The 14,977-nt window shown below is 46.6% G+C and overlaps 1 protein-coding gene across 3 annotated transcripts in view; it reads right to left on the bottom strand.

Moving 5' to 3' along the window:
* Window positions 1-327: 327 nt before the first annotated feature.
* PKP4 (plakophilin 4) overlaps window positions 328-14,977 on the bottom strand; it is a 67,612-nt gene continuing 52,962 nt past the window's right edge. For 2 of the 3 annotated variants that reach the window (XM_009885464.1, XM_009885462.1), the window contains exons 11-21: window positions 12,369-12,552; window positions 10,913-11,030; window positions 10,221-10,412; window positions 9,905-10,078; window positions 8,899-9,049; window positions 6,577-6,772; window positions 4,582-4,666; window positions 4,362-4,479; window positions 2,056-2,187; window positions 1,238-1,311; window positions 328-692 (exon numbers count right to left, since the gene is read on the bottom strand). In XM_009885464.1, the coding sequence (XP_009883766.1) occupies window positions 444-692; window positions 1,238-1,311; window positions 2,056-2,187; window positions 4,362-4,479; window positions 4,582-4,666; window positions 6,577-6,772; window positions 8,899-9,049; window positions 9,905-10,078; window positions 10,221-10,412; window positions 10,913-11,030; window positions 12,369-12,552 (1,673 nt within the window). In that variant the 3' untranslated portion in view covers window positions 328-443. The remainder of the gene's footprint in view (window positions 693-1,237; window positions 1,312-2,055; window positions 2,188-4,361; window positions 4,480-4,581; window positions 4,667-6,576; window positions 6,773-8,898; window positions 9,050-9,904; window positions 10,079-10,220; window positions 10,413-10,912; window positions 11,031-12,368; window positions 12,553-14,977) is intronic. The other variant, XM_009885463.1, reaches the window with a different exon arrangement.

The following is a 14,977-nucleotide window of genomic DNA, read 5'->3' as shown; positions in this document are numbered from 1 at the left end:
AATTTACAAGACGTGATAGCGTACAATCTGACATTTAGTAATAGCAACAAACCAAGGGCATCCATTTTATTTTTTCTGTACAAACTATCAGAACAAGACTTTTATTCACATAAAAAAAAAATCAGCTTTAATTTGCTCTGACCTACGCGCTTTCCAAATTCATTTTACTCAATTCTCAAACCTTTCATCACGTCGCCCACACCCTCACCAGACTACAGGAGCTACAAGTAATTATACCTAACATCTAAACAGAGCAAAAAACCATCCCTTCCAGTTTTTCTTCCTCACAATTCTTCACTCAAAAAATAATTAAAAAAAAATAAAATCTTCCTTGTTCCTTCTTTTATTTCACTTTCACATTTCATAACCAAAACAACGAATGAGGCCATTCCGTTTCTTCTCAAGCAAGATGAGAAACACGCTGTTGTTTCTTCTCTTTGATGCTACACCCAGGAGTCAGGTGAGCCTGGGTACTGTTCTGCTCTATAAGAAGATCGTCTGGTGGAATAAAAGTCTACGTAATTTGTGGTTGATTTCAGTCCATATTGTGTCGTGTAATCTGAAGTAGCAGGAAAGTGAACTCGATCGTCAAAATACGGGTCTTCATAGCTATGTGGGGACTGCAAGTACAATCTGTACGCATCATAGTTTTTTCTGTTGGTATCTTCTTGACTGTAGTACAACTGCTGATGCTGTTGACAAAATGATAGCAAAGTAAGCTTTCAAAAACTTACACACAGATACAGAACCTTTCCCTAAAAAGCTCAGTGCGGCTCTACCAATGCTGATGTTACCACAGGCTTCAAATGAAACGCACCTCATTTTTAAATGAAACTAACCAGTGGAAGAGCCTCTAAGCCTGCCTGCAGACCTCCTTCTGCGGTCCCTGGGGAGCTAGTCACGCTCCAAAAGCAGTACCTTTGGAGCATAAGGAGAAAGCCTAGAACCTGACCACACCACCAAAAACCAGCCCAGTCAGAAAAGCGGACTCAGATCCCACCACAAGAAGAACACACTAAAATATGTGACTATAAAAAGAAACCCAAAGGTAATAGAAGTACACGCGCAATTGTCAGCTGGAGTGCCCTACAGCGCGGTAACCAGCTCTGCCAGGGACACGCTCCACCACGAAGCGCTCCAGTATTACGAGGCACGCTCCAGCGCCACTGGGCTCCATTAAGCACTAAACGCGGAGTCTCGTTACCAGCATCATTTCGAAAGAAAGTTTTGCAGTCACCTGTAGTCGTCTATTTTGTTCTCTTGCTGGTGAGGAATAGGAACTGATGTAAATTGGTGAAGGTTTGCTGGAACCTGTGAGAAAACAGTTTATGGCATAAACTTCAGTCTTTGTTCTTTCACCTGTAAGACTACCTGCTTCTAGTTTACTTAGAAGAAATTATGCAGCACCCAAACAATCAAGTCTGCAGATGTAGGTCTCTACTAATAATATAATACAATAACACAAGACAGGCAAATTTTGTTCCTCAGCAGTAGTTAAATTGAAACAAAGAGGCTTTTTTGTGCTGCTGTTTTTTGGTTTACAGACTAATAACCTTTAAAACAAGGAATTTCCTTCTCTTTATTCACGGTCATCTCCATTGTTTTGCGATGTGTCAAATGGCAAGGAGGAAAAGGGAGTTGAGGGAAAAGGTGAAGTCTTGGTATAATTTAGTAATATAATAGTATTGTATTATTATAATATACAACTGCACGTTATTATTTATAAAAACATAATATAATATATAAAGTGCATAATATAACAATTTTCTGTAACATGATTTTAAATATAAATAAAAATTCGAAACACCTCTCACCTCCCAATATATCAACTGATCTTCAGTTATTCTGGTAACGTGTGCAATTTTAAAGAAAACAGCAGAGACAGACGAAACCCTGCTCTGTTCACACGCAATGAATATAATGAATAAAAACGGAAAACAACACGAAGTAGCGACAAGCCTGGTAATGCAACTGTCCGTCTTACGATTGTATAAACTCCTCAGATAAGGAATATTTACGTACTCCAGTTAAAAGTTCACCTAAGCGATCTCTTACCAGTGTATATGTCTTTATGTGTAATGACATCGCCTTGGTTATTATAATACTGCATAGAAGGTTGCGTTCTATCATATTCAGAGCGGGGTTCTCGAATTCCTAATAAAGCCGGGGACGAGGACGTGCTGCCAACTGATGAAGAGAGAGAGATTATCACTCAGGCTTTCCCGTCGCTAACCTCCTCTCCGTTCTCTCCGCAGCCCCGCCTTCCTTGAGGCTTCGCAAGTGAGACACGCGGGTACCGGACAGAACTGGGACACAGCTTTTCCTGGGTGGGGAACCCCAGCGACAAGAGCCACCAACATACCACGAGATTATAATGTTACACGTTAGTGGCGAAGCACTGCGCTATAATGCTTACAACGGCAGTAAGAGACCTTACCTGTCCCAGTTTGCATATGACATAATTTGTTTGCATTTAGAGGGTGATGCTCCTGCTAATGTTTGTGAGTTTATATAAGTTGTACTTAAAGACAGTCTTCAAGTCCATCCTATCGCTTGGGTCAGGACAGGAGAATTTACAGTCTGGCTGAAGTGATCCACACACGTCCACACTGGATCACTGCTCTTTGATTAGCACACAGAAGCGTATCTCGGACGCTTTGTGCTCCACTTGGCTGACGACCGTTGTAAGATCATAACAATGGATTCTTTACTTTATATTCTTACAGGCCACAGCTGAACCTCTACTGTACCTCTAAAACGTTTGTTCTAAATCTTCCGTTTCACAGACCACTTGGGTTTTGTTGGCTTAGAAAGACTCCAGTAACACAGGAGAATAATACTTAAAAACAATTTCTAGAAATTTTGCTTCAAAATATTAATCAATGATACCTTCTTCCATTAGCTGTGTTCATTACCTCATATCTCACGTTTCTGTGTTATTATGGATAGTTTAATTACTGATATTACCCTGGCATATTCGTGGCTAAAAAATCTAAAGTTGGGGGTGTCATTAAAATTCTGGCAGCGGTCAACATGATGCGTGTGTTAATAATCGAGCGGCGGAAGCCAGAACAACCGTTACAGGGCAAGCGTAACCGTTCCACCATGCACCTGCGGTGCGTGCCGCGCTCGGCCAGGCTGCTGCTGCAGCACCCGCTGCGGACGTGGGCTTTGCACCAAACCTTACTAGTTTCGAGTTGTTCGCGCTCTGGAATGGAAAAGCAGACACTTCCTATTCGGATTTTTTTACTCGGTGTTCTTTGAAGTACAGCAGCCTCCGAGTATTATGTTGGAGCTGCCCGTTTACTTCCTCCGTGGAGTTCAGAGAACTGCCGTAACACAGTTGTTCTGCCACTGTATCTTGGGAGAGAAAGCACCGAGACAGGAACGTGACAGTAGGTACTGGAACCTCCTTTCATGCTTCGGTAGGATCCGGTCAGTTCCCTGAGCCTAAGCCGGGTTTGCTTCCTTGTCATTGCTTAGTTGGAGGAGGTACTTTTGGCCCTGGCAGTAGATGCACAGCTTACACGGTCTGTGGGTTCAAGGTGGCGGTTTGATGGCAGCACGTGCAACCTGGCGGCCAGGTGTCAAAGTAACACTGCCTTCGGTATCACACGGCTTGAGAGTGACAAAGATACTTGGTCAGGACATTTCTTTGGAACCCCAGAGGGCTGGGAGAGAAACAAAGGTGGAACACAGTAAAACCCGAATAACAAAATCCTCCAGAACTGGTAACTGCGGTCTGCTCCTGCACGGCACTAGGGGCAGGAGGCAGTCCTCTGTGTCCTGCTGCGGTGGGGGCAGGAAAGATACGCTCACTCTCCCCTCCTAAGGCACTACCCGTGCACTTCTCCTAGGAAAACAAATCCCTGCTTGAGTCCTGGTTTTTCAAGTCAACCATGTCATGAAGGAATGGGGGGGGGTTGTTACTTTTGTATAAAGAAGTAATTAATTAAGAGTATTGTAGGAACCAGTCACTTATTTTAGCAGTCAGGGCAGGTAGGTATTTCTCGGTATTAACAGAGATCTATTCACATAAAACTAGAAGAGTAAATTGGATAAAATAAAATGCCAAACGAAGACAATACACAAGGCTTCAAGTAGATTTTATATCAGCCCCCTCATGAAGATCTAAATCCTCACGCTGAAGGTGGTAAAGGAACAAAGGTGAGAAATAAATGAGGAATCAGAAAAGTATGATTTTTGTATTTCTCTCACTCATCCTAATGGGACATTACATAATTGGGAGTGAAAACAGGTTCCCTGCTATTGGTCTGATAGAAGTAAACTGAGAGGCTATTTAAGTTTACAAAATGGGATACCAGTATCCCTTCAGTAAACCTCGGCGTTTCCCGACTCACCTGACTGTATGACAGGTGACATCTGCTGATTTGTTGTTGATAGAGAAGGATGCGATTTGAATCTCTCTCGCTCCAGCGTTGATACTGGTGTAATAAAATGACTTTGATTCCATCCGTCCTGGGGAGTGGCAAGAAAAAACCCATAAAAATAAATTGCTTTTCATTAAATTAGGAGGTTCTGTAGAACTGTGTTCCAGTGTAGGCCAATTGTGTAATTTACCTTTTTATAAATGCTGCGGAGATCTCGGTATTGCCATAGCGTGTTCAGTACCTGGGCGGCTGCCTTGACAACTTTCAGTGACGATCTGAGGAAGTAAAAAATACGACGTGATTAGAAAGCCACTTAATTCCACTTACAAAGAACAACGTTCCTGAGCTACACAACAGCCCGAAGCCTGGTGCTGCGGAGCGAGGCAGGCCGTCTCTCCCGCTGCCCCCGAGGCACGGCTGCGGTACCCCAGCGTGACCGCGGCGGGGGCAGCAGGCGCCAGGGGAGGCTGGTGCAGACCCTGACGGAGCACCACCATCGTTTCCCTCTCCAGCCCAGAAATTCCCTCTTCAGGTCACCCACGTGCAGAACCCAGATAAGAAGGGCTGAAATAGCCACTGTCATTTTCTGCAAGAATAGAATGTTTCTTTCCCTGATTTTCAATCTAATGCATAAAAACTGAGACTACATACTTTCGTCGTTGTACAAAACCCCCAACTGTAGAAAAAGAATAAACAAATAAAAGAGAGCTGGTATTAGAAGTCTCCAGACACCCTCACAGTGAGACTTTGCCCTCAGTGCCGTGCTGCACTACTGAAAACTTTACGGGCTAGAAAGCTCTTTTCCGCTCTCCAGGGCAAGGCTAGGAAAATTGCTCTAGCTATTATTAACAATAAAATCATGTCGTCTTTTTAAAGAGAAATGGGAGTGAGCTGTAGTGGTACTGAAGTAGCGACTTGACACTGAATGCCCCAGCGTGACACTGGCACTAGGCAGACGCCTTTTCTGTCACTGTGAAGATCCATCCAAACACAGGTTTTGAAAGGAAAGACTGAAAAACCATTGCAGTTGATAGTGCTAATCAATGAGCAGACATTCTTAATCTGTTCACAGGATTTTAGACGTGAGTGTACCCTGTTGCCTCAGAACTATAAGTGCAGATGCAACTTTACACGTTGTCTCCACAGAGCAGTGAAGTCATCTGCAGGCTCACGCCTGTGGCTGGAACGAGCCTGTGCCCGTGAACACAGAAAGCATCACGAACTGTGGATACTCAGTTCCTTTTGAGACAAAGACGGCGTTAAAGATGTGCTGTTTAATTCACACTGACCAACTTCTGAGAAGAGATCCGTTTCTCCCCTTTACCACCGGAGCACGCCCTGGCAGCCGTACGCAGGGCTGAGGCGCCATCGGCCATCTGCTGCCCGCAGAAGGCAGGTCCGTGGTGTCCCCTTACACGCGAGTCCCGCTAACACGATGCGCGCCACCCGTGTTGCCGGGCAGCAGAGAGCAGCGGCGCTGACCCACACCAGATGCGGTCCGTGAGCCCGCGCGACTCGGGGGCCGTTACGTGTTCTGTCGCTGGACGCTCAGCTGCCCAGATCCGGAGGGGTTCGTTACTGCTGAACGCAACCCTGGTCAAGCCCAGCGCCAAACCCAGTTACCCAAGCCCCTCGCACGGGGGCTGGCACAGCCCGGCCGAGCACGTCTGCGGAGCCGGGTCTGCTCGGTCAGCACGTGCTGCGCAGTCCTGTTGGAGAGCGTCCCACTGTCTCGGTGACCTGCACGGCAGGACCAGTCCTCCTCGCAGCCCTCCACATGGCCACACCTCGTCCAATTCATCGCGGTACTTCCTGACAGGCACTAATGCCTTCTGACTTTGAAAAGCTCTAAATATTCTGTTAACCCTGTAGGTGTTTAAGAGGGGACAATTTTTTATTTTTTAATGCCACTTAACCTGAACAGGCCCCATTAACGCGACCACTGCGTGTACCTGTAAAAGCCTCTCCAGAAGCTTCAGACAGTGAATACGCTGCAAGAGAGCGGTGGTACCGACTGCCTCGTCCTTCCCTGCGTGATTCAGACTTTGTTAGCTACTCAGACCCGGACTGCAAAAGCGGATCCCTTTTTTATTTTTTCTTAACTCAAAAAACTATTTCCCGCATTCTCAAGCATTTTAAATGGAAGAGAGAAACAGTTCCGGTATGAACTTTGCTGCCCACTTGCCTGTCACCTCTTCCTTTCGTGATGTTCACCAGCTTCTCTATTCCCCCGGTGTCCGCGAGGGCTTTGGCATTTTCCATGTTTTTACTGGTGACCTCGTGCAGAGCGCAGCAGATTGCTGCTACCGTCTCATCTGACAGTATGCTGGGACCGTTGCCTCCCGGGAGTCGATTGACCAGATCTCGCATAGCATATTTACCTATAAAAACCCATCGACAGAACCAAGAGAAAAAATACATTTTGGTACTTAAGATTTGAAATGATAGGACTCATCACAAAACTGCATCTGAAAGCAATAAGAAGAAACACAGGATCAAAACCGTGGAAACCTTCCAAGAACTCACATTTTACACAGAGTCAAGAGAGACCAGAGATCAAGTTTTGAATTATTTTTTTTCCTTTAGCTTAAAAAAATGTAAGAAGTTGCATTCTTGCACTAAACCAGGAATTTGTAAGCAGGAATTGTTTGGAGAAAGCAGAGTCATTCAAGGAAAAGCGTTACGCTGTTTATTATGATTGAAGGAGCGGTGCACATTCCATAGGCTTTGTTGATGGGAAGGTTGAAGAAACCCTTACAGCAACTTGGAATTTTGTTTTTCTTTCAGACATTCCGATCACCTCGTTTGTTATTCCTAAGAGATCAGATCTCACCGCTTTCAGATTTCAGCTCCTGACTGATGCTCAGGAATAATCACACTGCAGACAAAGGACATTAACTAAAGCTACCGTAATTTTTTCCTCCTGTTTAGGCTGTGCTGTTAATTGAATGATTAATTGATTTTATTGAAGACATGTATTTGTACCTAACAGTGAATAATGAGTAAGCTTTACACGAAGCCATCAGCTATCTATTTGCGTGATGTGCCTGAGGGAAAAAAATACCCCAAAAGGAATTCTGCGAACTAAAGGAAACCTTTCCAAACGCACTGGAAAGCTATTTCGGCGCTGCCCTGTACAGCAGCGCCCGTCACTGCCACTCTTGCCAAGCTCATCGCCACACGGTTGCATATTCCCATCTATATTGTTATTTGTTGCAGTCCCCAAACTCTTACTTTCTTCAGAGTTTAGTCGACGTAAACCCATGAATTCCTGTCCTCACCAACAGCGGTAAAGTTACATAAAACAGATTACCAGTGTGGGGTAATTTATGATTCACTTCATGTCTCAAAATATTTTATACAAAGATTAGTTTCAGAGTGGATCTGGAAAGCCGACAATTCGTTCACAGTTAAGGCTTTGACAGGGAGAGAACAGGTGGAGGTAAATTCCTGAACTGAAAAGTTCTGCCAGGAAGGGAAAACATAATCCTGACAAGAGCCTATCACCCGAGGAGGACCTGTGTGCGGCTGGTGCTGGAGAACAGAATTTCCTGTCCCTAGTTTCTGGCGTAAGCGATACCTACGCTGCAGGAACACACGTTCTGAACATCCGAGATGGAGAAGCTTCAGAAACACGGAATAAACCTCTGTTCACCTGCATTTATCTTTTTGAGAATAACCATACTCTTATCTGTATAAACAGTTGTAATATACTTATCCCACCAGTCTACAACACAGAAACTGCTCCTGTGACAAACATGAAACTTTGTTAGATCGTGACATGTGTCCGCAGGGTTCATTTCGGCCGCAGCAGCCCGCGGGTGAGGAGTGCTCAACACTCGCTGGAACAGGCTGAGATTCCCCGTCAGGGCAGAAAAAATGTTGCTTGGGTTTTTTCAAATGCTAGATGAGAAAGGCACAGATGAATGCCCAAAGTGTTAAATATTAAAACTGACAAAAGGGAAATGGTGAGTTTTTCCAGCGAGCACCCTCACGGATTACTTAACTCGGCAAAGACACATACACACTGCTCTGTGTCTGGGGTGTCGTGGAAATGTCTTACTAGGAGAGGATTTCTTCCCTCTCTCCCTGTCCAATACTATTAAATGACATATTTACTGGTGTACTGGCAGCAGGGCTGTCCTGTCCTCTTAGGCTGCGGAAGGGACACTGAAACCCCGCGATGGTTCCTGTTTAGCTCCAAGGAAGCAGTTGTGTTTTCCACCATGTTTTGTACCGACCAATCCCCGTCCAGATTGGTTTAGCTGAGGCGACTTCCACCCGTCGTGAAGAGATTGCCATGCACGACGGCTAAAGACAAACTGAAATGTCAGTGTCACTCTGAAAAGCCACTGCTGGCAAAAAGATTGATTTCTGTGACCCAACTGCCACGGTCCAGTACAGCCAGATACGCTCCTTCTGGTGGTAGAATCTCATCCTGCTCTTTCCCAGTACCAGCTCTGACACGTCAGTCATCGCGCTTTCCCCGGTACCGTTCCGGACTTACCAATGAGCTCCTTATTACGAACGTCTAATGCCATATTCCTTAAGGCAGTTGCCACAGATGAAACGACTCTGTCGTTATCCATTCTCAGCAGCTCCACCAGGATCGGCAGTCCTTTTTCTTTCCTTACAGCAGCTCGAATGTACGCTGCGAACTGCCATAAAACTCTGGTTACTCACACATTTGCAGCAACGTTCTGCCTGAAATAGCCTCTTACTAGACTGTGATGTTAAAGTCTGTTACGGGATATTTTCCAAAGAAAAGATGCCACGGTAAATGCGTATATTTTCTATTATTATAAAGGGTAGTCTCTTTGCTGTTTTTCACTCGTTCCTCTTACAAAGCGACATTTAAAAAAAGTGGTCTAACAGTCAAAATATCTTAATAGATGAGAAATTATTGAAAAGGGAACAGTGTTGGGTTTGTTTTGTTTTGGTTTGGGTTTTTTTTAAGATCAATTTTATAATGGTCATAAAATGAAAAAGTCTTAGCTGTTTTTCTACAAGCAAAGGAAAAGATTACATTTCTTTTTTGATCTCCCCATGACAAATATGTAACACTAAGAAAGTGTTCTCATGTTGTGCTTTTTGAACACGCAGTATGCAAGGGCCACAAGCCAGAATGTATGGAAATAAATAATACAAATACAAACAATTTATTTATGCTGATCTTATATTGACAGTACCTTCCCACCAGAACTCACAGGTAGAAGATGCTAGAAGATTATTTTGACCTAATATGCACTGGAAGAAAGCTTTTCTGTTTATTTAAAATAAATGGTTCCAATTTAAGGAACCATTTCCATATTGCTCTTCCCATCTGCCATCTTTGTCGTTGCTTTTCACCGTGGAAATAACTTTACTGCAGCACAGGAGCAGGAATGATACACACGAGAGCGCGCGCTCAGATGCATACCAGAAAATTACGAGTTTCTTCCTAACAGATTCCATATCATATTAAAAATCCAGCTAAAATACAGTGACAGGAGGAAGAGAAGGCATTCCCATACCTTCCAGTTGCCCGCAGAAAGATTCTGGAGAGATCCCGCGGAGCCCTCCAGAGTGGCCGGGTTGGAGCTTTCTGCCAGAAGCGTGAGGTACGGCTTCACCACAGACGGGTGCCACAGCATTTCCACCCCTTTGGGAGACTTGGAGAATCCCGGGATTGGGCCAACTCCGTCCCACTGAGAAATGAACATACATTTGCAACCGCATGAAGCCTCTACCTTTTCACTCAACATACGATAGCTTTTCTTCAAGCTGTGTCCTCCCCCCCATTCGCAACACGACAGTTGATGTATTTGTAACACGAGGAACACGGCAAACCTGATCCTCCTGTGAAGTTTTTTTTTTCTTCTTCTTTTTCTTGCCCCAGCAGCTTGGCTCTGAATCTTTGCTAGGCGATTCTTTTCCTAACAGGTCATCCAGCTCATTGATTCCCAGCAGACGTGCCTGAGGTACCTCCAGTTCCAAACGGTAAGAAAGGTTTCTCAGGGTACACACACAGTTCTCCACTGTCTGAAGCCAAACCAGAAAGATGTCATGGGATGAGTTACTTTCTTACGTAGGGATAAAGCAAAGCAAAGTAAAGCAATGAGGTAGCGGGAAAAGGCATTTGGAGCACAAGCACTAAATCTTAATTCTGGGCCTTGGGCATTGCTGTGTCTGTTTTTCTGGGAAAGCGGCAATCTCTCTCCTGGTACCCCCAAATATGAAATTATTTATAACACTAATCTCTCCTGTAGTGGCTCATTTTTTAGTATTCCAAAAATGAAAAGCACAAGAGCTTATTATTGTTTTATTAGAGACTGAATACCTCGGCACTGATGACAACGAAAAGCACAGAGGAAGTTACGCGGCGTGACGGAGCAGAATTGGATTGTGATCGGTGAACCGGGGTTAGGAGCGAGGAGCAGCTGAGCGAAGCACATCACGGTGCTACGTTACACAAACCCTGAGAGATCCTACCAGACAGGCGGCTTAGCACTAAAATTCACCGAGGAGAAACGCGCACCCACCTTGCTGTCATAATCCGACGTGTTCACGCAGGTGTGGATCACGTACAGCAGTGAATCGACCAGTCCCTCGCAGGACCTCATCTGCTTCCGGGCTTCTTCCCCCGCCGAGCTCAGATTCCTGAGGGGGTGAAGCCACAATGGAGCACAGCGCGTTCGCAGACAGACGGACAATGGCTGTATTAGACAGCTTGCAGAAGGCTTTTCATACAGCCGATTGAGCAGTTAAAAGCAAACATACCATTTTGTGCAGTAACCCACCCCAGTTCTTATCAAAGATGAATACGACTCAAAACCGCAGTTTCACGACAGCACCGACTCACTGACACAACCGCCCCCTTCCCACAGACTTCTCCTCTGGGCTCTGCAAGCCCCGACCTGCGGCTTGAGTCGCTGCGGAACAGACCCCTGAGCCCGCCTGTGCTCCAGACGCCCTTCGCTGCCTCTTTTTCAAAGCGGACCCCCGCAGGGACGTGTTCCGCGGCGCGGCGCCACTGCCGTCGGTCACAGTGCCGCACAGACAGGAGCGGAGCACAGACAGGAGTTGGGGTGCAAGGGAGAAGGCTGCGCTGCGCGTCAGAAGGAGCGGCACAGGGCGCAGATGAGTCTCTGCCTCCGCGGCCACCGCGCGGCAGCGCCGAAGGGGACGCGGGGAGCGGAGCGGCACCGCTGCGGGGACAGGCAGGCGCTCCCCTCTCGGAGCGCGTCCGCGCCGCTGCGCCGCGCAGCCCTGCGCTCAGCCTGAAACTCGCAGAAACAGCCCCATGAACAACAACAAAGCAGCAGTTTATGAAAACGTGCTGGAGTTTAGGAGGGTTACCAGCAAATAAAAAGCAATTTCAGTTCTGTTTAAATGCAATGGCCTTACTCCGCTGTTTAATGGAACACAGTTTGAAAAGTCATAAATTAAAATTACAAACAAACCTACAAATGAACAGAAATAGCTCGCATACTACCCTGACCCTTGAATTCTCTTTTCAGATATTTTAGTTTTGCTTTTCATTATTCTGAATACATTTTTCTCTTCTTACTGCTGTTTGAGAAATCCACAGAGGGAATAGTCAAACAACTCTTTACTGATATGTATATACAAACATAAATGTATACAACAAAGAATCTCCAAATGCACATTTTTTTTTCCTAAGTAATATTCATAAGCCCTACACACAGCACAAAATTTGCAGTAATTAACGAAGAGTGCAACGATCATAATTTATCAAAAAAGCCCACCCAAAATTTAGCCCCCAGCCATTACAGTTAGCATCTTAGCCGCTAACTTTGTACTTTTCATATTTTGCTAATATGGAAAAAAACCCAACTGCAAAAGCTGCCTAAATGATAGAACTGTATGTAATTTATAGAATGCAACAACTCTTTTGCTTAAAAATTACAGTATAAAAAGGACGTGTTGGATAACATGATTACTCTGAAAAGAGACTCTCCGAGAAGAGCGAGTTACCTCAGGCATCCCGTAGTATTGCGCAGAACTAGGGAGGTCTGGAATTTCATTTTATGGTCATCATCAAAGGAAGAAGTGTTCCATCCGGAATGTGGCACTATCACAGCGTTCGTCAGTGTGGACAGAGCGTCTCTAATGATTGTCATCTTCACCGCATCGCACGAAGACAAATTCCAGAGAACCCCTTAAGAAAAGATTTCCGTTGCAGTGAAGTCAGAAAGACTTGGCAAACAAACATGCAGCGACATTAGCAACTTAAATTACATCACTTTAAACAGAGAAAAACAATTTACCTACACAAAAGCACAAGAAGTGTAATTAGTCTGCAAGGTAACTTTAACATTATTCCAGCATCATTGGTCGGTAAGCGCTCAGCAAAGCGGCCATTAGAAGATTCACTGTACAGACTGAGACAAATATTTCTCCCCTTCAGACTCTGCGGAATGCAGCAGCCTTCACTCGCGCCGTCTGGCGGCTGCGCAAGCTCTCCGGCAAGAGCGGAACGGGATGCGATAATCAGGATAACCCCAACACAGCAGCAGCGGCGTTTCCCACAACACTGAGAAGGAAAACGCGCATATCCCCGAGTGAACACTCTTCTCTTCTCTTAAGGAAAAATCCTCCAGTCCCCAGCAGACACAGACGCTGACTGACAGGAGATGTGCCCTTCTTCCCCGCGGCGCCGCTCGCTCTGGCAGCTGCGTGGAGCGGGGCAGGTCCCCGCTGCGGGACGGGGTCCCGGGGACATTCCCTGCAGGCGCAGACTCTGCTCAACTGCAAAGCACCGCTCCGTCGTCCTGAATCACACGTGCCTCGAGCTCACTGCATCTCTAACGCCGCTATCTTTCTTGGGTATCCAAAGATCAATCCCATACCGACTGCCTGTAACGGGGAGAAAAATCTGCCTTTTCCCGTAGGGTGCCAGGCAACACGCCAAATGGGTGCAAGCTGGTGTAGATGTGCCGCACCACACGCGTCTGCTCCTAAACGGATTTGCCGGATTAATTCAGCACAACACTTCATCTAAAACAAAAACTGGAAGTAGTTTAGTCATTCACTATTAACTAGGTTTTACTGATGTCTGTCACCTGTGCACACCTATAGGTGTGACGCCCTCCCGAGTGGCCCGGCAGCAGAGGCACCCACACCGCCGGCTGGTTCCCTACCACAGGAGAGGTGGAAGGAAAGGTGTGAGTATTTACAGAAACAGAAAAAACCTCTCCGAAGGCAGCAGCTGCTGGTAACCCCCTTCCCCAACTGTTGGCATGGACGTTCCAACCACAGGCCATCGTCAGCAGCGACCTCCTGACTGACAGCGCCTGTGGGGGGACGTCACTACTGGAACTGTCACTGCTCTCTTGGCAGAAACGTGTCCCACTTTGAGCTCCAGCCAGCGGCACGGCCCCCAGAGGAAGGGCAGCTACAACCAGGCAGCTGAATCTCAAAACCAGAGCCGCTCCTCAGAGGTGCCACCGAGACCGCGTGCCCTCTGGCAGTGTAACCCCAGCCCCAGCGGCACTGCCACGTGTCACCCCCTCGGCTCCGGCCGGCCCGCAGGCTGAGCTCCGCTCTGTTGGTCAGAAGAGATACAGCATTTTTCTGAACTCTTCATCCTATTCAAAAAAAAAGCACGAGCATCTGACCTCTGGCGGGGAGACTTCAACAGCCCCGTAAGAAAGAGGTTTGGGAGAGGGAAGAAACAGATCATTATCCTGATTTATATGAAACGGGGAGATTAAAGTCATAAGTGACTTCTTACAAAGGAACATGGAAGAGACTTGGCAATATTCTTAAGAGAGAGATTGTTTACACTGGAAACCTCTACAACTTTGCAGGCAGAAGTTAACAGCTAAAAGAAAGGTTGTAAGAATAGAAGAGCAAAAATGAAGTGAGAAGAACCCAAATCTGTGGCCGTCGTGGCTGACAGATCATCAGCGGTTGCAAATGTGAGGTCTCGTGGAAAAATTCCTGAAGAAATGACAAAGGCGGCGGACTGGCAGATGGGCGGTAACCACAGAAGAGTTTTCAGTACAGGTCCCAAGCACGTGAGGTGACGGTGAACAGGTGAAAATAGGTGAAATAGGTGAAACCCTATTTTGTGCAATATGTGATGCAAATTAGAAATTAGATCTCACCTGAACCTCCTCCCCGCCCCCAAACATTTGTTGTTAAAGCGAGTTATGCAAGAGAAAAATTCTATTTTGAGTCTCAGACTACTATTAGTTACCTAACCCGTACAGGAGAACGGCACGCTCGATTCGACGTGACCTCGCTCCGCAGACCTTACTGCGCGGTTATTCACGGAGAGGGACACCTCGCAGCCTTGAACTACGACTGTCCCTACATACCCCCTGGCTGAGCCACGGCTCGCGGCATGGCCGGAGCAGCGGCGCGCTGTCCCAGCGGCCGAGGCACCAACAGACGAGACGCGCGGCAGCTGGGCGCCGTGGCACCACGCCGTCAGCCGCCGCAGCGCTCGCCGGAGACAGGGGGAGGGGGCACACGCATTCCCCACCGCCTTCACAGCAACGCTGACTCGGACGCCTGCCGCCACGCTGGAGAACAGCCAGCAGCATCTTCAGAGGTGGGCACAACGGCACCGCCTGCAG

This window comes from Charadrius vociferus, unplaced genomic scaffold (assembly GCF_000708025.1).
Source record: "Charadrius vociferus isolate BGI_N301 unplaced genomic scaffold, ASM70802v2 scaffold404, whole genome shotgun sequence".
In the NCBI taxonomy this organism is placed as follows: Eukaryota; Metazoa; Chordata; class Aves; order Charadriiformes; family Charadriidae; genus Charadrius; species Charadrius vociferus.
This window is presented reverse-complemented; position numbering and strand designations above follow the sequence as displayed.